Source organism: Sturnira hondurensis, unplaced genomic scaffold (assembly GCF_014824575.4).
Source record: "Sturnira hondurensis isolate 20B ecotype Veracruz unplaced genomic scaffold, ASM1482457v3 Scaffold0003090, whole genome shotgun sequence".
In the NCBI taxonomy this organism is placed as follows: Eukaryota; Metazoa; Chordata; class Mammalia; order Chiroptera; family Phyllostomidae; genus Sturnira; species Sturnira hondurensis.
In genome coordinates, this window is record NW_028075721.1 from 2,506,004 (window position 1) to 2,527,253 (window position 21,250).

The following is a 21,250-nucleotide window of genomic DNA, read 5'->3' on the forward strand; positions in this document are numbered from 1 at the left end:
CTGGCTGGTGTAGCTCAGTGGATTGAGCGCAGGCCTGCGAACCACACGATCGCAGTTCGATTCCCAGTCAGGGCACATACCTGGGTTGCAGGCCAGTTTCCAGCAGGGGACTCACGAGAGGCAACCATACATTGATATTTCTCTCCCTCTCTCCTTCCCTTCCCCTTTAAAGATTAAAAAAAAAGAAAAGAAATAGCTTTAAGAGCAAAAGATAGGCATTTAATGAATTAGGTTGGCTAATTTTTCACTACTTTTTTTCCAGCTTTTAAAAAAAGATTTTATTTACTTTTAGAGAGAGGGGAAGGAAGGAAAAAGAGGGAGAGAAACATCAATGTAAGAGAGAAACAGATCAATCACCTCTCGTACTCCCCCACCTGGGGACTTGGCCTGCAACCCAGGCATGTGACCTTGCTGGGAATCAAACCAGCAATCTTTCAGTCACAGGCCAGTTCTCAATCCACTGAGCCATACCAGCAGGGCTTCAATTTTTATTTTGTAATAATTTTAGATTTACAGAAAAGTTGCAAAGATATTATAGTGTGTACCTATACACCTACTGCTCAGGTTAAGGTTATTTTTTAACATCACTTTATTTAAATTTTCAAATTGTTAGAAATTTTTTTTCTATTTTGAATTATTTTTATTTAAATTTTTAAAGATTTTATTTATTTTCCGAAAGGGGGCAGGGAAGGAGAGGGAGAGGAAGAGAAACATCAGTGTGCAGTGTGTCAAACCTGTGACCTTTCAGTTTTGGAGACAACCTGAACCACTGAGCCATACTAGTCAGGGCTCTATTATGAAATTTTTAAAAATTTTGGAGTGTATTTTGTTCTTGTTACACAGATCCATTCAAAGTAGGTGTTTTGTAAGTTTTAGAAGAAATTTGAGTGCTATCATTCTCTAAGCTTAGGTAATATATTTCCCACAATGTTGATCAGATTTTATCTACTGTACATCTGTTATACTTTACCGTAATTAAAAGTTACTTATTAAAATACTACTTAAATGTTTTCCATTTCTGCAAAATTATTTATAAGCAAAAGTCATATACGTGCAATGTGTGGCTATTCTTTTAAGGGACTGGACAAACGCTCGTGAGAGAAACAGGTTGTATTAAAGTTCTGTCACAGTTGTTCAGGTAAGCAAATTAAAATTTCTTATTACTAATTATGTATTACTGAAGGCCTTAACACATTTGTATTAATTTACTTCCTTTTCTTTCTAACCTAATAGGACAGTTCTTTCAAATTATGAGTTGAATTTGTCAGATAAAAGTGTTTTCCAGAGTTATCAGTTGTGGTCGTCAGTGTGCAGTACCCTGTGTGTCTGTGTCAACAATCCTCAAAATGGTAATTATTTCAAATATTTAAATATAAAAAATAAAGATAAAAAATAAGAATTGGTATTTTCCAAATATATTAAAACATGATTAACTTTGCCTTCTTTCAGATGAAAATCAAATGCTTTGCTGTTCACTTTTTCAACATGCTAATGACTGGCTAATTAATTGCATGATACCTGAGATAATTCGCCCTATTTGTTCATTTATTGGACTCACTCTTGCAAATAACAGTACGTATTCATTATTTTCTAAGTTATACTTCAAGCCACTATTTCAAAGCATAGTAGAAACCAATTAATTGAGTTAATGGGTTAATTTTATTCCAATGAGTTGGATCATTTTGGATGCATTTAGACTATTACAGAGAAGAAAATCATAAAAGTAGATCTGTTAGGAAGATATTGGGAAGATGATCATAGTAGCATAGTTTGAATCTCCCCAGATAGCTCTACAAAACAAAACGAAAACCCCTCTGAATGTTTTCTCTGACCACACAGAATTAAATTAGAAATAAAAATAAAACATCTAGAAAAGTCCCAAATATCTGGAAATTAACTCAGAACTAAAAAAATGAAACCAAAACAAAAAACCAAAAACTTGTAATTACGTCAGAGAATAAATAACAAAGGAAATCAGAAATATTTCTAACTAAAAGACACAACTGAAAAACAACATTAAAAAACTGTGGGATGATGCAAAATCAGTGCTTAGAGGGAAATTTATATGCATTTCTTTAGAGAGAAAATTCTTTATGCGTTAAAGCTTGCATAACAAAAGAAGAAAGTCCCAGATTAATTATTTTAGTTTCTGCCTAAGAAATTAGGAAAGAAGGTAAGTTAAACTCAAAGTAAGCACAAAGAAGAAAATGATAAAGAGATCAGAAATCAATGAAATTTTAAAAAACAAAATAATAGAGAAAAGTCAATGAAACCAAAAGCTAGTTCTTTGAAAGAAGATCAATAAAATGGATCCTTTAGCTAGACTAACCACGAATTAAAGAAAGTAGGCCCAAATTACAGTATCAGGAATAAAAGGTGACATCAGTATTGATCTTAATAGATATTAAAAGGAAAATAAAGAAATAAAGGAAATAGGAACCTGTATTTCTCAATCCCCTCACCTTTTTCACCCAGTCCCCCAGTCACACTCCCCTCTGGCAGTCATCTGTTTGTTCTCTGTCTCTCTGAGTCTGTTTCTCTTTTGTTTGGTGCTTTTTTGGTTCAAGTTTTTAAAAATGAAAATACTTCCCAGTAAAGAATCCTGTTTTGGAGTCTCTGTAATATTAAAAATGTTTATTTATCCTTAAATAACATTTCCTAACAGTTATTTTCTCAAATGTAGAAAATTCTGAACATTTGTTTTTAGATTAAGACCTTTGCGTTTTATGGAACAACACAAAAAATTTTATGTTTAAAATATCGTGGCTCAATTTGTGGTGCTAGGGCAGAGCCGGAAGAAGGTTTCTGGCAGAATTGTTGTCACTGGCCCTCATGCCCCTCTGTTACAAGCACGTTGCTGGAGTAGGGGCTGTAGAGACTATGGGATGCGCAAACTCATGGGTTCTTTCTGATCAGAGTCATTTTCATCAGGGAAACAAAACAATTCAGACTTTTAAAATATATGTCACTGATTCTTCGCTTGGAGTGGTTGTCATGACTCTCAATATATTATAATTTTATGCTCCAAGAAGTAAAAGAATTAGGCTTAAATAAGATGGATGAAACATGTATTCTTTCGGAACTGTTAAATTACTTTGCTGTTTGTAGAGTAAAGCAATCTAAGGAATGAGTTATATTGAAATTCAGAAAATAGGCAACTTGCTAATTGGAGTACCAACCTATGTCAATGAGTCTATTCTTTATAGAGCTTCCACCAAAGGATTTGAGTTTAATAATGTCATTCTTGTAAAATGTACTAGTTCTTGCTAAAGGAAGGAAAAGAAATATCTAACACACAAGAAAAAAAAACACTGTACTATACATAAGGAAGTAATCTAACCAATGAATGCATAAATAAGTGGAACAACAATTGATGTTTATTTCTCTCTTCCTTCCTCTCTCTCTACAAGCAATAAAACAAAAAAATAAAAAAAAGAAAATATTCAAAAAATAAAGTTTTTTTGTTACTAATGTGTACTGTGTAGATAGGCCTACAATGATTGCATCTATGCTGAACATGTACAGACTTTTTTCCTTGTCATTATTCCCTAAGCAGTAGAGTACAACTATTTTTGTAGCATCTACATTGTATTGAGTACGATAAGTAACCTAGAGATGATTTAAAGTAAATGGGAGGATATGCATGAGTTATATGCAAATAATAATCCATTTTATGTAAGAGACCTTAGTATCTGAGAATTTTGGCATGTGCGGGAGGGGTGGAGCGTGGGGGGGGGGTCCTGTAACCAATTGCTTGTAGATATAGAGGGATGACTATTTGAAAAAGTTAAGTTAATGCTATATTTATTTCAGGCTGATTGAATGAAACCATACAGTTGTTTTGTTTGTGGTATTAATAGTTCTACTTTATTTCTTAAGCATTTGTTCAGAAATACTTCATATCTGTGGGTGGACTGGACGTGTTGTCTCAAGTTCTTGTGCAACTGGAATCTGATTCACACAAAACTCTTCCCAGTGCCAAGCTTGCAGTGGTGGTGACAAAGACAGTGGATGCATGTATTGCTGATAATCGTGAGTAAAAATGCATGGTAATTTTTTTACAGTTGCATTTTGTTTGAGTTCAACATGGCGAGTGTTGAGGTGGTAGCTTGAGCACTAACACATATTGTCTAGTCTAATCCTCATTATCCCGAAGACGTTATGACTTCCCTGAGGTTCAGATCGAGGTCTTCTCACTTCAAGTCTAACGACAGATTCTGTCATCTCTAACCCTTCATTTCACTTAAAAAGTGGCATTAAATTAAAGTGTTTAGATGAGAAATCAAGGGATGCTTTCGGGACAGAAGGAATGGAAAACCCTATCTATAGATTTTTTTTAAATTATAGAAAGAATTAAGGTATGTCTTTTCTGATAAGTGTGAGGTCTGACTTACCCAGCCATAACTAGTGGATGACAGAACCAGAGATGAGCCCATTCCTGCCTCTCACTTGTACAAACACTGAGGAATGATAATCTGTAAATTTTGTAGTAAGCAACTCAATAACCAAAAAATAAGTAATTTTTAAAAAATCAGTTATTGAAGGCCTGCTGTGAGTAGGGCTCTATGTGAGCTCTAGAGTTGCAGAAATGATTAAGGTGTAGTCCCTTGAGAAATTCACAACCTTATTATTGATGTAAATATTGTTAGATTCTTGGTGAGCTCTGTTCAAAATGCCATCAGAAGTATAGTTTAAAATGGCAGACTTCTCAAATTTTGTTGCTTCTCAGTCTCAGGTGTGATTCACTGCATAACATCAGTAGAATCGTGGCCAATTAGTGTATTTCATTGACAGCAGGAATTTGTTGCATAGGACAGTCTTTACTGTCCAGTCTAGATAAGAAGAGGTACATAAAGTGAGAATAAGCATATTCAGCTTTTAGGAATGCTTCAGATTACCAACATTATGCAGTATAATTAAGGAAAACCCATTCTTTTAAAAATTTGCTTTAGTAAAATGTATTTAATAAGAGAAGAGGGATTAATGAGGGCTATATATAAGCCACCCTCATTACAATGCATTTGGGTATATTTACTCATATATATACACATATATATTAGATGTTATATAGATATGTAAGATCATTCTCCTAGGATAAGATCTGAAAAATAGTATATGTAAAATATGTATATGTATAGTTAAAAGTTTTAATTTATACTTACCCTTTTCTCCCATTTTCTATGTTAATAGCTACTTTTGGGGAAGTACTATCCAAGTATCACATTGTTTCAAAACTTCTGGCATTACTACTTCATGAAAGTCTGGATTCAGGAGACAAATTTAGCATCATTCTCACTCTTGGTCATTGCACAGAGGCTTGTGGTAAATACTGGGTTTACTTAGTATGCTTATGACAACAGTGAAGTGGAAGTATACTTTTGCTTTTGGTTCCTTCTAGTCATGTGAAAGACTTAAAAATATTGCCTTTCTCCCAGTCATTCAGGCTCCAAAACAGTAATTTTGTTCTTCATCCTTCTTAATCCACGGTGTTTAGTCCGTCTCTAAACCTGCGGTTCTGTTTCTGCTTACCCCTCTATATATCCCTTTCTACCCAGTTTCGGTGGCACCCTCCCAAGTCCCAGCCCCTTCACATCTTTTGTCAGTGTGATTGCAGTAGGTTGCTCCCTGTGTGCCCTTCCATCTCCATTTTTCAATCTGCTCTTAACACTGCTGCACAGATCTGATCGTGTTCTCTTTTGCTGAAAACCTTTAAAAGTTCTGCCTTCTCTTTTTCTACCTGTCATTCTCACCTGTTTTTTCTCCTCACTTCCATTTTCCTCCCTCTTCATTCTGTCCTTCTCCCTCTGTCCACTCTCCTCCTTTCCGACTCTTCACGCTCCTTTCTCCCTCTCTCTCCTTCCCGTTTCCTTTCTCTGCCTCCCACTTTCCACCCTCTTCTGTTTGCTCTCTCGCTCCTTCTGCTCTCCTCCTTTCCTCCTTTCCATTCACTCCATTAGTTTATTTCTTTATTCTTTTTCTTAATTTCTGCATAATTTAGGATTTAATATACTTTGTAAATTTCTTATTTTTTTATTAAGGTTTTATTGAGAACTATACCTTTTTAGAAACCATGTGAGGGCATTTGTTTATGCTTATGAGGCATGAAACTACTCTGGCTGTATTTCAGAGATCATTACTTATGAGCCTTAGGTATTTTACATGAGGCAACTATTTCCTAATTGAATATACTTTAAAACAATATTTTATTCATTTATTTTTAGAGAGAGGGGAAGGGAGGGAGAAAGAGAGAGAGAAACATCAATGTGTGGTTGCCTGTCTCATGGCCCCCACTGAGGACCAGGCCTGCAACCCAGGCATGTGCCCTGACCAGGAATCGAACTGGCGACCACTTGGTTCGCAGCCCACGCTCAATCCACTGAGCTACACCAGCCAGGGCTGAATATACTTTTAAAGCTATTTGTTTTTCTCCAATTTGAACTATGTTTATAATTATCATAAGGAAGAATTATGACCTAATTAGGTAGTTTATGATAAAATAACTATCTTCTACTCAATTTTTTAAATATCTTTTCCAGAGGAAAATCAGTATGAGCTTCTCAAAAACAATGGGCTTCCACTCATGATACAAGCCTTAACTGAATCTCAGAATGAGGAACTGAACAAAGCTGCCACTTTTGTGCTTTTCAACTGCAAAAAAATTAGTAAGTTTACTGTTATTTTAAAAAAATACCAACTGAAGTGTATGAAGGGGAATTTGTATCTGCTTGAATGAGCCAAGCCCCTTTAGTTCCCAGGCTCCTCTTGCATCTGAAGAGTAGAGTATGCAGTTTGGACATGACAACCAGAGTGTGTCAGCATATAAAAAACCCCTAAGGAGGGAAGTAACAGTATAGATAATTCACACATTTTATACAGTGTGGACAAATTTAGTTGTAAGACTTAAATTTGAGGGCTCTGGGCAACATGATCAAATCATAATGCGAAGTATTTACTTATTTTAAAATGTCCGCCAGTTATTTAACAGGTACTGTGCTAGGCATTAAGAATATAGTGATAAGAAACAGTCTGTGCACTCACAGAACTTAGTTTAATTAGAGAAATAGATAGTAATTGAGTAGTGTCAAAAATGAGTGTGTTGTTAGAAATTAACCTAAGAGTTTAGAAGGGATGAAGCACAGATCTTAGAGTTCTGTGACAGAGGATAGAACAGAAAAGGCTTCAGGAGGAAATGATTCTTGGGCTGAGACCTGAATGTAGAGAGTTGATTAGGTGAAAAGAAGGGAATTTGTTATGGGTGAATATCTCAGGGATAAGCAACAGTGAGGCACAAAAGCCCTGTGATGGGAATGGGACTGGTGCATTGAAGGAATTGGTAGCCAATTTGGCTGGAGCACCAAGGGCAGTGGCTGTGAATAGGATTTTGGTCTTTGTGGGAGAAAAATTGTTGCCACAACAAGTGAAAAGAAAATTGAAAAGATTATAGGAAGGAGCTACTTTATGAAAACTGTTTTTTAAAGAACTGCTTTAAAACTTGTATCCATACAATTTAGAGTGTTTTTGTGCCTGGTATAACATATTTTCATGCTATTCTTTTCCCTGTAGCTCTGAAGAATAAAGTCTATTTTATGACTCTTTAGGTCCTGGGCTTCTGCCAAGCACCTGTTTTCTACCTATTTTCAGTACCACTTGGGCAGTTGAGATAGTCTAGATGGGTGAAATTCAGAGAAACAGGTGTGGGGTATGAAGTTGTTCTTATTTTAAGTGTTAAAACAATGTTGCTAGTAATGGATAGACTCACTTTTTTCCATATTACAAAGCTGAGAAATTATCTCTAAGAGAAAAACCTTTTGATGAAAATGAAGCAGAACAATTAAAAGACACAAATATGAAAGAGAAGAGTATTGAAGAATCCTGGAAGAGAGCAAAGGAAATTCTTCACAGAATAGAACAGCTTGAAAGAGAAGAAAATGAGGTTGGTTTCTTTGAATTCAAAGAATATAGGACTTTTTTGAAGTATTTTTCAAAAATATAGGTTGGAGGGTAAAAGATCATATTTCTAGTTACCAAAGCCCCTTTTGTATATCCTTTAAATGATCTTATTCTTATTTCATGGTCTTCAGACTTCTTTGACTTTCTTGTGTTAAATATTTTCCTTATTTTACTTCAGTTTTTTCCTTCCTACCTCTATCTTTCTCCTCTGAGGGTTTTTCTTTTTTCTTTTTGTCTCTAGCTTTATTCAGATTTCTGGTGATCTTAGGTTGCTGGCCATATTTAAGGGTCAGATGCTAAAAGTCTCCTTGGAAGTTTGTTGACTGTGGATTCTCGTAGGATTAAGTGGGTTATTATTTGAGGAACCTCCAATGTCTAATCTCCTACCTGGAGATTGTCAGTCAGTGTTCAGGAATCAAAATGGGGAATGATTAGTATTCAGCATGTGAATATTTGCCTAGTCTGTTTCTTGAATAGTGTTCTGCCTTTAGCTTTACTTGAAATCTTCCACTGTGTACACTTAGTTTTGTCCCTTCCAGAGATTAAATTTCCAACCTCGGAAAGGGAGAGTAGCTTCTAGTGTTGGTTAAATGCCTGATAAGTGTGTGTATCTAGGAGTAGGGATCTAGTAATCTAGTTACTTCTTAAAGAGATTTTCATCCATTCTTCCAGCTTTAACACCACCTCCAATAGGTTCCTAATACCTCCAATTTCTAAGCCTTTTGAGAGATTGGTGGAATATTTTAAGTAGTTTCTTGGCTTTTCCCATTGTTAGCTTTGGATTCAGGTTTATCAAGTCTGCTCAGCAGGCTATCATTCACCTGTCTGCTTTCCAGTTTCCAAAGTCTTGTTACCTTTAGTCTTTCTTTAATTTCTCCTGTCCTTGTAGGTTTTTGCCTTTTTCAAAACTATTCTAATTGGTTTTTTGGAAGCACCAAAAATAAGCACAGCTGTTAAATTCATCATCTTTACCTGGAAGGTCACTTTTAGCTATTACAAACAATGCTGCAATTAATAACATTAATAATTTGTACACATAAGTGCTTTTTCATAGAGGTTGTACCAATTTATATTCCCACCTGTAATGTACCAGAGTGTTTCTCCATACGCTTTTTTAAAAAAGATTTTATTTATTTATTTTTAGAGAGAGGGAAGGGAGGGAGAAAGAGAGGGAGAGAAATATCAGTGTGTGGCTGCCTCTCACGTGGCCCCCACTGGGGACCTGGCCTGCAACCCAGGCATGTGTCATTCCTGACTTGGAATGGAACCAGCGACCCTTTGGTTCGCAGCCCGCACTCAGTCTACAGGGTCTCCATACACTTTTGGTCTTTGCCAATGTCATGGATGAAAGCTACCTCAGTGCAGCTTTAATTTTTGTTTATCTTGCTATACAAGTGGGATGGAGCACTTTTTCATGTTTAAGAGCTATTTATATTTCCTTCCCTGTGAACTAACTGTTCATCTTTTTTGTGTATTTTTCTACATTAGTGTTGATCTTTTTCATATTTCATTGTAGATTTTTAAACATTAGTAGAAAAATTACACTATAGCCCAAGATATGACTTATGTATATTCTTTCTAGATGTCTTGATTATTATTTGGTTTTGCTTCTGGCCCTGTTTTCTTCTGAGACCCCCCTGCCACCTGACACACACACTTTATATTATTCTTGGTCTCAAGCAAAACTTTAAGAAAATTTTTGTGTGGTAAAATATATTAGTTTTTTATGATTTATTGATTTTGTGTAATAGAAAGCTCTTCCTCCAGTTGAGAATATTAAAATTTTATGTTTTCTTTTAGAACATACATAATTTCATTTTAATATATCAGTATTTAGTTCATTTAGACTTTATTTTTGTATAAATTGTGAGATATGGATTCAATTTATTTTTTTTCCCAGATGGCTACCCTGTTGTTTCCAAGTAATTTATTTAATAAATTTCCTTTTCTTTCTTATGTAAACTGCCCCCTTTATCATGTATATTCTATTGATAATCGTTAACTTTTCCTTGAAGTTATTTAAAGGGAGTGTAAATTAGATTATATAGCAAATGGATTGTCTTGAAATTATTTACTTGTCATTTTTACATTATAGGAAAAAATACAAAGAGAAAAATATAAGGATAACATTTCATTTATGAACATAAGTACTCAACATACAGTGAAACACTTCCATACAGATGGTATTGGTGGAGATGCCAAAGCAGAAGATATGGATAAAAGCCAGTCTAGAAAACTCCAGAGTTATGCGTCTCGTGGATTCATTTCTAAAGAATGTACAAGTGATGACCAAGTGAAGACCCTGTTAAAGAGAGCAAATCCAGTTAATGCTTGTTATAGGGAGAGAGGACAAAATAAGACTTTGTGTAAAGCCAATTCAAGCTGTAATCAAGACTTACATAAAGAAACTTTTGAAAAAAACGATTTCATTTCTCAGTCAAGGTATAGTTTAGTAATTGTTTCTAATTTTTTTCATTCAGCAGATTTTTATGTGCAGTACTGTGTGCCACACTGTTAAGCACTGGGATACAGAAACGATAAAACGTGGTCTTGGGAGGAGCCTAAAGTAGGAAATGTCAGGGAAGGAGTTTGGACGGGAAAGTATGGGCCGTTTCATCTAGGGCCTTGTGTGTTATACTCAGGATTTTTGGTTTTAACTCATAGAGTGGAGAGAGCCACTAACAATTTTAAATTGAGTGACATGATCAGATTTGAATTTTAGAGGGGTTAGTCAGAAAACTGAAAGTGCAACAAACCCTATCTATACCTTAAGTAACAGTGCATACACAGATAATCTATCAGCAACATGGCAAGAACCAGTTTGTAAGTTTAGTTTGATAAGAGGGAGTAAGGTGTGATGAAAATCTGCCTTAGGCTTGCCTTTTCATTTGTTCCCCCACCTTACCGCCAGAACTTGTCCTTTCTCCCTCACAAGTACATTTTTTGCCACGTATAATGTGCTCTTGTGAATAGTGTGTACCCACATTTTGGCCCAAAATTTCAGGGGGAAAAATCTTCCATTTTAATATTTTTAAATCTTTTTAAAAATTATTTATTTATTTATCTTTAGAGGGGAAGGGAAAGACAGAGGGAGAGAAATATCAATGTATGGTTGCCTCTTGTACATCCCCTGCTGGGAACTGGCCTGCAACCCAGGCCATGTGTCCTGACTGGGAATCGAACAGCGATCCTCTGGTTTGCAGGCCCATGCTCAATCCACTGAGCTACACCAGCCAGGGCTCCCATTTTAATTTTTCAATTCAATTTTTTAGCTACTTATATTTAGAAACAAAACTGGTTATTCAGGATTTTTTTGCATACAGATATCGTTATTGCTTTCTAGAATTACATGTTTAATGCACAAGCATAAATAAAGGAATTAAAAACATTTATATAGATATGGAATTAGTACTACCCATGTATAATGTGCATCCTTATCCTCAAAAATTTGGGCAAAAAGTGCACATTTTACATGGCAAAATACAGTAGCTTGTGGGGCTGTACCTGGGTTGTAGCTTTTCTTTTTAAACCCTTTCTTGTTTTCTGCTCCTCTGAAGGTTACTGTGCTAGAAGGGAGACTTAAGAGGATGCTGCTATGTTTGGGAAGGCTGCAGGGTAAACTAAGTGTTAGAAAAATGGACTGTATCATTACCACTCCTTTTTTCCTTTTTAAAACCATACTGGATGTTAATTTTAATTGATTTCTCAGGGATGTGAGAGTGGGAGGTAGGGTGGTATGTTCTTGGGCCAGCCTTCCATTACCCTCTGGCACACTCAGCTCCTTTTTTTTTCCCTTTGGCCCTCATTTCTCCCTTTTATAACTTTTCTTCCATGTTTCCATTGGCATCAATATTATTGCCCTCTGTAGTCCTGTTCAACCCCACTTTTAGAAGCAAGATTATTTGGCAGAATTTGGTAGATTTTGGTAGATCCTGGCTCTAGCTCCATCTGCCTGGCAGACACTCAGAATCACACCATGGCTTACAGAGACATTAGTGAACAAACAGTATGTTCACTTTTAATAATCTGGTCTATTTTCTTTTAGCGACCATGTTTTCAAACATCCAAATCCAATTGCCAAAAATAGAAAGCAGCAGTTACCAGTAACAGGTATGACTAAAAAAGTTTTTTTCTTTGACTTTTCTGGAAAACACTTATTTAGGGGACTGACATAGCTAAAAATGTATATTGTATGTCTGCCCTTTAACATACAAGCCACACCTCTGACTCTCTTTCTGGTTTAATACTCAGTCACCTTTTATCGATAATCCAGAATGTTTTTGTTCATCCATCAGGATGACTGGATGTATAATTCTGGGCTAAAATTTATGAAAGTTTTGGTAATTAATAAATGTTATAAATATCAGGTCCTTTGCTTTATTAAAAAAAATCTTGCATTTTGCATTTTTTCCAGATCCATTTACATTGTGTTCAGATATAATAAATAAAGAAATAATCAATTCTCTATCAGCTGACAATTCTTTCAAAATATCCAAGTATAGGTGCTCAGGTAAATATTTTAAAATTATAATTATTTCAAAATTAAAGCTTTATCTGATATTAGTTAAGTAGAATTTTTAATAGTTCTGCCGGTGTGATTTTAACTTGATTTCTTTTGGTAAAGTAACCACTTGGAGTATCATAAAACATTCAGAATATTACCTTTTCTGTCTGTATCATCCTGTGTTCCCAGTACTTGTTTTTATGAATCAACATAGGTCATACTTTTAAGGTTATCTAATTATTCTCTTTGTCACAAGTAATACCTCTATAAATTTAACTTTACCAAGTATGGTAAACATTTCTTTATAATTTTAGAGAGACAGTAAATAGATATGTATTTTGGATTATGCTCTATATATTATAGACATTAAGCTTTAAGTAATATCTGATTTATGCTTATAATAAATATATAAATGTTTCTGGTGTTCTGTGCCCCATTACTTTTTCTGCTGGGCTCTTTATTTTTAATTTTTTTATAATGGTTTACATTTAATATTATTTCGTGTTAGTTTCAGGTGTGGAGCATAGTGGTTAGAGAATCCTATACAGAGTGAGTCCCTGATGTTTCAAGTGCCCACCTGGGACCAGGCATAGTTGTTTCCGCAGGGCATTTGTACATGCTCCGTAGTGCTTATCCCACCCCTTCTTCTCCATACCCCACTATTTTCTCTTTACTCTTACTGTTGCACTGTGTGCTCTATGGAGAAAATTGAGACTATTGCACATTAGTCTCAAAATATTAGTCTTGCCCTGGCTGGGTCGCTCAGGTAATTGGAGTGTCATCCCATACAACGAAAGGTTGCAGGTTAGATCCCAGGTTGGGGTGGGGGGCAGGGGGGAGGTGCTTTCGGGAAGGGAGGGAAGTAACTAATCAGTGATCACCGTTTCTCTCACATATAGGTATTTCTCTCTCTCAAAATAAATAAAGATATCCTTGGGTGAGGATTTAACCAATATATATGTATTACTATTCTTCAGTCTTGGATGTAGAATTTAATTTTATTAGTCTAAAACTGACATCTAGCTATAATCTGAATCCCATCTCTTTTTTCTTCCCATTTTAGTACTTGTAAAGTCTCTTCATTCCCTTTCGCCCCATTAACTCCTTTGGTTCCACCTTAAACTATGTTAATTTCTCCTCATCTTAAAATCCAATAGTGTGATTTGCTATTGCTTCAGGTATTCTTCTTCTCTTTTTCCCTCATGTATTACCAGATTCCTGCTCTTGCCTCATTCTCTATCAATGTATTAATTAATTCCCTGCAATCTGGCTTCTTTTATTGCCCTTCTACGAAACATTTATGTTAAAGGTTACCTGAAGCTTCATCTGTCCCACCCCCAAACCAATGACTTTTTAAAAAGTTCTTTTTGTCTAGTTTCTCTGCATTGTTGAATTCTATTCCTTGAAATCCTCTCGTATCAATAGTTTAATACTACAGTTCTCAAACTGTTCACCCAGGCTTCCTGGAGCTCTGCAGTGAACTCTCAAGGGCACCACATGATATTTTAAATTTTATAAGTGAACCACAAAATAGTTAATATCTTTTGGACACTGCATGAACTACTAGCTCAAAGCAGTTCACAGTTTCAACATTAGATTGCACTACATTCTTTTTGATGTTATCATGTCTTTGTAGAACTGGTTTTTGGTGGTAGTTGTGGTAAAAATTAAGCACCATATGAAAATCAATGTGGAACAGGAAATGAAGGTGGCAGAGTCTAATGTGATTCCAGAGTTTGAGAAGTTATGCTATACCCGGTAGGTGCACACATCCCATTAGGAAGTAATTGTAATTAATCAGAGTTAAATACAAATATTTTTTCTTTCAATTTAGGTATCTTATTTTCTCAAGTGGCTACTAAGTTGTTAGAACATAAGTACTTAAGTTGTTCTGCACCTAACAGGGTGGTTGACATTTCTTTTGGCCTAGAGGTTCTGTAAAAAAAATCACCAAGATCTTAAAGGTGCCATGAAATGAGAAAGTTTGTGAACCTGTGGTCTAAAGTGTTCCAGTTGAGCCCTGGCTGGTGTGGCTCAGGGGATTGAGTGCTGGCCTGAGATCCAAAGGGTCACTGGTTTGGTTCTCAGTCAGGGCACATGCTTGGGTTGTGGGCCAGGTCCCCAGTAGAGGGCGCATGAGGGGCAACCACACACTGATGTTTCTCTCCCTCTCTTTCTCCTTCCCTTATCCCTCTCTAAAAATAAAATAAATAAAATCTTTTAAAAAAAGAGTCAGAATTTGCCTCTTAATATGATACAATAAGAAGTATACAGTACTACCTGTGAGGAATTCTAAAAACAATTGAATCTGAATCTGATCAATCTATATCAAATTACTAGTTTATTGGGCGCACAGGAACATTTTAAAGGATACAACTAGGATATAATCAGCAAAACCCAGCTTTTGGGAAACTCCACAGTATAAATGACCCAGTGTCTACGACAAGATGGTATCATCCCAGATAATGAGGAGAAGGAGAGGAGACTCGACGGATTGAAAGAAGTGCCATTCAATGGATGGCATTGAATTCACCATTGATACGTGATTGGATTCACCACCACGTATCAACTGCACCTGGTGGTGGGCCTTGTTTGGTTCATGATTCAAAGAAACCAATTAAAAAGGTTTTGAAATGATGGGGAAATTTGAACACTGGATATTAGATTATATTAAGCATATTTTTCTTAGGTGTGATCATAGTTTTATGTGTTTAAAGAAAAAGAGTCCATATCTATTAGAGATGCAATATACAGTGCTTAAAGATGAACTAACACTTTTTTTAAACAGGAGCCTTCTGAATTTATTTATTTATTCATTCATTCATTTATTTATTTAGTCCTCACTTGAGGACATATACATTGATTTTAGAGAGCGGGGAAGGGAGGGTGAGAGAGAGGGAGAGAAACATGCATCAGTTGCCTCTCATACACGCCCAACTGGGGACCGTTGGGCGTGCCCTAACCGGGAACTGAACCTGCAGCCCAGGCATGGGCCTTGACCTGGAATCAAACCCACAGCCTCTCAGTTTATAGGATGAAGCTTCAACCAAATGAGCCACACTGGCCAGGGCTAGACGAACAAATACTTCAGTGCAAATTTCAGTCTTCATAATCTAGTGTATGCACGGGGGGCAGGGCAGATACATGAGGTGTAGCTAAAATGTGACTGACCATGCATCAGTAATTATTGAAACTGGGTGATGGATACATAGAGGTTCATTAAACTTTTTTTTTTACTTTTGTGTGTTTGAAATTTTCCACAGTTGGACGTTAAAAGAACGTGACTGGGCATAAGAGTTACCCCTTTTGGCTATCTTTTATAACAGTGAGTCCTGCTTGGAACCAGGCCACAGTAGAAGCTCCTTTGCTGTCTCACCATGACTCTGGTCACACCTCTGTTGTAACACTTATTTCACTGTATTGTGTTTGTTGTCTTTACATCTCTCACAAGACTTCGAGCTGCTTGACTTGTTTGTAATTCCTGATTTCACTTCAGTTGACATCATGAAGGTATTTGCTTCCATAGATGTGTTATCAGGTATTTTGCAACATCTATACATCGCTTTAATTTCTTTTCTTTTAGGTTGCGTAGCAGTAGGAATATCCCTGAATAGCCGAAATTTTAGCAAGCTCTTGCACTCTTGCCTACACCAATGTGATCGTCACAAAGTCATTGTGGAAGCTGAAGACAGATATAAAAGTGAACTAAGGAAATCATTTATCTGTAACAAAAGTAATTGATTCAGCAGCTTTAAAACTATAATTGTGACTTGACCTCCTGAACTATAATCTAGAACTTATATTAAAAGCTAGAGGGTAAACTAATGTTGAAAAGAAAATCTGTGTCTTATCAACCAGTGATTTAAGATGTATCCAGGGAGCAGATTTAGACTCTGGTGGTTTAAACATTGCTCCTAATCCACCTAAGGATTCCTATTAGAAGGGGAACATAAGGGAAATATTATGTTAATGGAATTGACGTGCTGTTACTCAGATCAACATGCTAAGTATGCCAAATGTTTTCCATTTTTTTCAGAAATTCTGCTGACCCCACATAGACGACAGCAACTCAGTAAGGAACCTACTACCTCTGGAGGAATAAGTGAATATATTTAATTTTTAAATAAGCCAAAATCTCAGAAAGGAGAGAACAGCTGAATGATTGTTCTGTTTCATCATTAATGGCTCTTAGATGGTAACCCTTGTCTCTGATGAGAACCACACTTCCTAAGAAAGGAGGTGTCCCTCTTCCCTTCCTCGTGTTGCTTGCTCACCCACTCATTGCCAGCGGGGGAAGGAGCAGGAGGAAACTAATATTTATCAGATACCTATTGTGTGTTAGGTATTTTATATATATTATTTGCTTTAAATCTTACAATAACATTGTAAAGTAGGTAGTATTTATTCCCGTTTTAAGCCACTTTGAATTGGCAAATGGCAAAGCTTAGGTTCAAATGCAAGTCTGTCCTTTAGAAGCCTCTGTTCTGTCCTCGAGATCATGTTTCTGTTTTAAGAACAAAATTATTCTCCTATGCACAAGTGCTTCAGAGAGTTTTTGTAAGTTTTCTTTCATAGCTATAGCACTTCAAACAACCAAAATCGAATAGACAGTCTTTTCAATATAGAATAGTATAAACCTTATTCAGTATTCAATAGTATAAACCTTAAAGCTCTGCTTAAAAATCAAAGTACTCCTTAAATAATGAATTAATTTACAGGAATTTTATTTAACTTCAGAGTTAACATTCCAGGTTTATCACTGAGACGTAAAGAACATTGCCATTTTCTTCTGTTCATATGGAATTAGTACCTGCTGAGTAACAGTTGAGTGTCTTACTTGTCAAAGTAAGCTGGAAATTAGTAACATCTAGAGAGCCATTCTGTTATTTATTGCAAAGACATTCACACTTGTTATATCTAGGAAACATTTTGCCACATACTTTCATTTGGCCATTTTCACTGTTAAAACCTTGAAAGAAATTTCAAATGTACTTTTCATATCTGGATCTCTTTCTAGGTTAAAAGCTCTGCATATTAATTAAAATTAAGTACAATATCACTATAGACTAGTCCACTTTTTAGCATAATATTTTCTGTATAAACTGTTAGAAAATGGATGTTTTCTCCCTGGTCAAATAGCTCACTTGGTTGGAGCATCATCCTGATCCACCAAGATTGCAGGTTTGAACCCCTGCCAGGGCACATACAGGAATCAACCATGAGTAATGCACAAATGGGTGGAACAACAGACTGATGTTTCCCTCTCCCCCTTCTCTCTCTCTCTCTCCGAAATTCACAAAAGTAAAAATTTTTAAAAAAGAAAATGGGTATTTTTCCATAGCAATTACACTTGGAAATCTTGTTTTTGACAAGGAGCTGGCATGAAATTAAAATAGATTCTCAGTGGATTGAGCGCAGGCCTGCGAACCAGAGGATCGCGGTTCAATTCCCAGTCAGGGCACATGCCTGGGTTGCAGGCTGATTCCCTGCAGGCCAACTCCCAGCAGGGGACGCACGAAAGGCAACCATACATTGATGTTTCTCTCCCTCTCTCCTTCCCCTCTAAAGATAAATAAATAAATAAATAAATAAAATCTTAAAAAAAAAAAGAAATTAAAATAGATTCTTTTTCAGCAACATATCTTAAAAGCGAATGTATAAAGACTGAAAATATTTTACAGTAATTTTACATAGTAAAATCATTTGCAGAGTCTCATGAAATGTACATAATTATGGCTGTACATTGATTATACAGAGGGATTGTAAATAATGTTTTGTGACATTCAGCTCATAAATATATACATCTTTTTTTGTGGGTTAGAATTGCTTTAGCTAAAACCAGATAGTTAATAATTTGGCCTGCTTTTTTAGAATGTAGAAAGGCACCTTGAGGAAGTAGTGATTAGGTTGGTCTCATATCTCTTTCAAAAGCAGTCTAGAAAAATTTGATATATTGCCACTTTCTTTACCCTTAATAAACTTCTCTTTTTTATTAGATACAGTCATCACAACTCATTTGGTTATAGGTTGCACTCAAATTTTAGATGATTCTTTTGAAAAGGGACCCTTGGAGCATCTAAGCATTTTTGGGGCTGGATTGGTATCCTAAGGGGGTTTGAACAATGAGAGTCGATAGAACTGAGTCTTCTTGCCTGTTTTCCCTGCTCTTTCCTAATGTCCTGTCAATATCAAGAGGACCCATGAAGAAGCCACAGAGGGGAGCCTTGTGGCATAGAGAGCTGCTCCTTCCTTCCAGGCTGCCTGCTACTCGGCTGCAATAACCTGTGAGACCTTTGAGGAATTGTGCATAGCTGCTGAGTGCAGGAGTCAGTGAGATGGCAGCTGCAATGGAAAAGTGGGGATTGGCCGGCTTTACATGAACAGCTCCATACCCTCAAAACCTGAATGTTGTAATAACCCATCTAATACTGATCACAGTGGGTTCAAATCATTTAGCAAGTGAAACTGAGATCACCTATTTCTAAGATAACTGCAGTTTTCCAGTAGACCCAAAAGTAAGGAGTAATATCACTGATAAGCTTTAAACCAGTTTTTACCAGTAATAACTTTTTTCCTTCAACAACTATTTATTGATCACCTATTATGTGTTCGACACTTTCAGGCCCTGGGGATACAGTGGTGAGCAAAACACAAAAATTCCATCTTCGTGAAACTTGCATTCTAAGTCAGACTGTTAAGTCATAATCAGACATTATTTCCGTTTCTTTTATCAGCCTTCTGCTAGTGAGATTTTCTGTGTTTTGAAAGATCTCAACTGTGGCTCCTATCCTAGGAGAAGTGGACAAATAGCTAACTATCCTGACATGTGAGGGCAAGATCCTAAGGGTTTTCCGGGTTCTACTAAAGTAAATAGCCTTGAGTGAATAAACAAAAAATCCTCCTCATCAGCATCTACCTACAATGATAACATGCATTAGCAACTAATGAAAAAGCTTTAAAGAACTATTTTCTAGTAATCGTCGTCTGAAGATATTTGCGTTTACAGATACCAAGAGCATCCTTTTTGTTGTAGAAGGCGTCCCTAAACATCAGATAGCCCTGACCAGTGTGCCTCAGTTGGTTGGGTGTTGTCCTGTAAAGTGAGAGGTTCGATTCCAAGTCAGGGTACATGACTGGATTGCAGGTTTGGTTCTCCCGTTGGGACGAAGAGCTGCTGATTGATGTTTCTCTCCCTCCCTTTCTCCTTCCTTTACCCTCTCTCTAAAAAATAAATTTAAAAATAGCGGTTAAATACTTTCTTTCCTCTTTTGCAGCCTTTTGGTTAGTTTTGTTTTAACAAGCTGAGCCATCCATATAGGTAGTGAACCTGTTTTTTTAAAGTGAATTTCAGAACACCTTTCTTTAAAAGTATTGATCAAGACTAATAATTAAAGTAAAGAGTGTTGATATTCTTTTCTATGAAGTTATGGAACTCTTTGGGAAGACTGTATCTGTAATATAGGTAAGCTGTTTGTTAACTGTCCTCACAAGAATGTCAAAAGAGAGCCCTGGCTGGTGTAGCTCAGAGGATTGAGTGCGGGCCTGCTCACGGTTCTATTCCCAGTCAGGGCACATGCCTGGGTTGCAGGCCAGTTCCCAGCAGGGGACTCACCAGAGGCAACCATACATTGATATTTCTCTCCTTCTCTCCTTCCCTTCCCCTCTAAAGATAAATAAATAAAATCTTAAAAAAAATGTCAAAAGAATTAACAGTCAAATGTTTGTAAACTTCTGATTTTCTTGATTGAAAGATGTTGCAAGTATTATTACAGTATGATAAAATTACAATTGTTGATAGCACCTAACTTAATAGAAGACACTCAGTTTTCAAAAATTGAAATGAATTTCTAGGTGATGAGTAGCCCAGGCATGAAGTTTTCTCTGTATATAATTCTTTAGAGTAAGTTAAGCACTTATTTGAGTCTCAAGAAGACTTTTTTCCCCAGCAGGCACTAATATATTCTATAATTCTCATTAATTACAGAAAAAAGAAAAATTCGTAAAAACTTTACTGAAGAAGAAATAAATTATCTTTTCAGTGGCGTTAAGAAAATGGGAAATCACTGGAATTTAATTTTGTGGTCTTTCCCCTTTCAACAAGGACGGAAGTCTATTGACCTTGCTCAGAAATACCACAAGCTGACCAAACTCCCCAAGTGTGTGTCTCCTTAATTGGAAGAAGATTTGTCAATTTTTAGTGTGAACTCTTGAAATATAATGCCTCGAAGATACAAAATTTAAAACATTCTTCTAAACTCTCATGATACAAGGAATGTGAACATAGGGATACTGTTTTCATTAAATATTTTTTGTGACGTGATGAGCTATAACTTATCAAATTATTAAAATAGTTTATAAAGCAAATGCATTTTTAAGGTGTGGATTAATAAGACAGATTCCTTCATAAGATCAAACATTTGTTTAGGAATATGGTTTTATTTTTCCTTAAGCTTAAGTAACATAGGTCAGAAAAAATGATCAGCCTTTAAACATTATTTGACATTATACTGCAGTGAAGACTGCGGGAGACATTCGGAGTTTAGTATTCTTACCCAGTGAAAGCTCTTCCCCAGAAAGACAGAGTAATTTCCAGAGCTGTTCAAGAGAGTTTCCCACACACTAAATCAATGCTTGACATTTTGTTAATTAAAATGTTTTCTAAAATCTGATTGTGAAGTTGCCCTGCATACTTCTGAATTACATGGTCAGGTTCACTTCTTTTTGGTGTACATTTGTTTTTGCTCTTTCCAAACTTAAAACAATTTTTTATTTAGGTTTTCTTTTAATGGAAAACCA

The 21,250-nt window shown here is 36.0% G+C and overlaps 1 protein-coding gene across 1 annotated transcript; it reads left to right on the forward strand.

Moving 5' to 3' along the window:
• The first annotated feature begins 1,279 nt into the window (after positions 1–1,279).
• On the forward strand, positions 1,280–17,134 carry TERB1 (telomere repeat binding bouquet formation protein 1). The gene is made up of 10 exons (XM_037041580.1): positions 1,280–1,349; positions 1,450–1,572; positions 3,880–4,032; positions 5,191–5,322; positions 6,537–6,662; positions 7,779–7,933; positions 10,046–10,392; positions 11,996–12,060; positions 12,365–12,460; positions 16,491–17,134. The coding sequence occupies exons 2-10, from the start codon at positions 1,461–1,463 to the stop codon at positions 16,568–16,570; spliced, it is 1,266 nt and encodes a 421-aa protein (XP_036897475.1). The 5' UTR covers positions 1,280–1,349; positions 1,450–1,460; the 3' UTR covers positions 16,571–17,134.
• Positions 17,135–21,250: the final 4,116 nt, after the last annotated feature.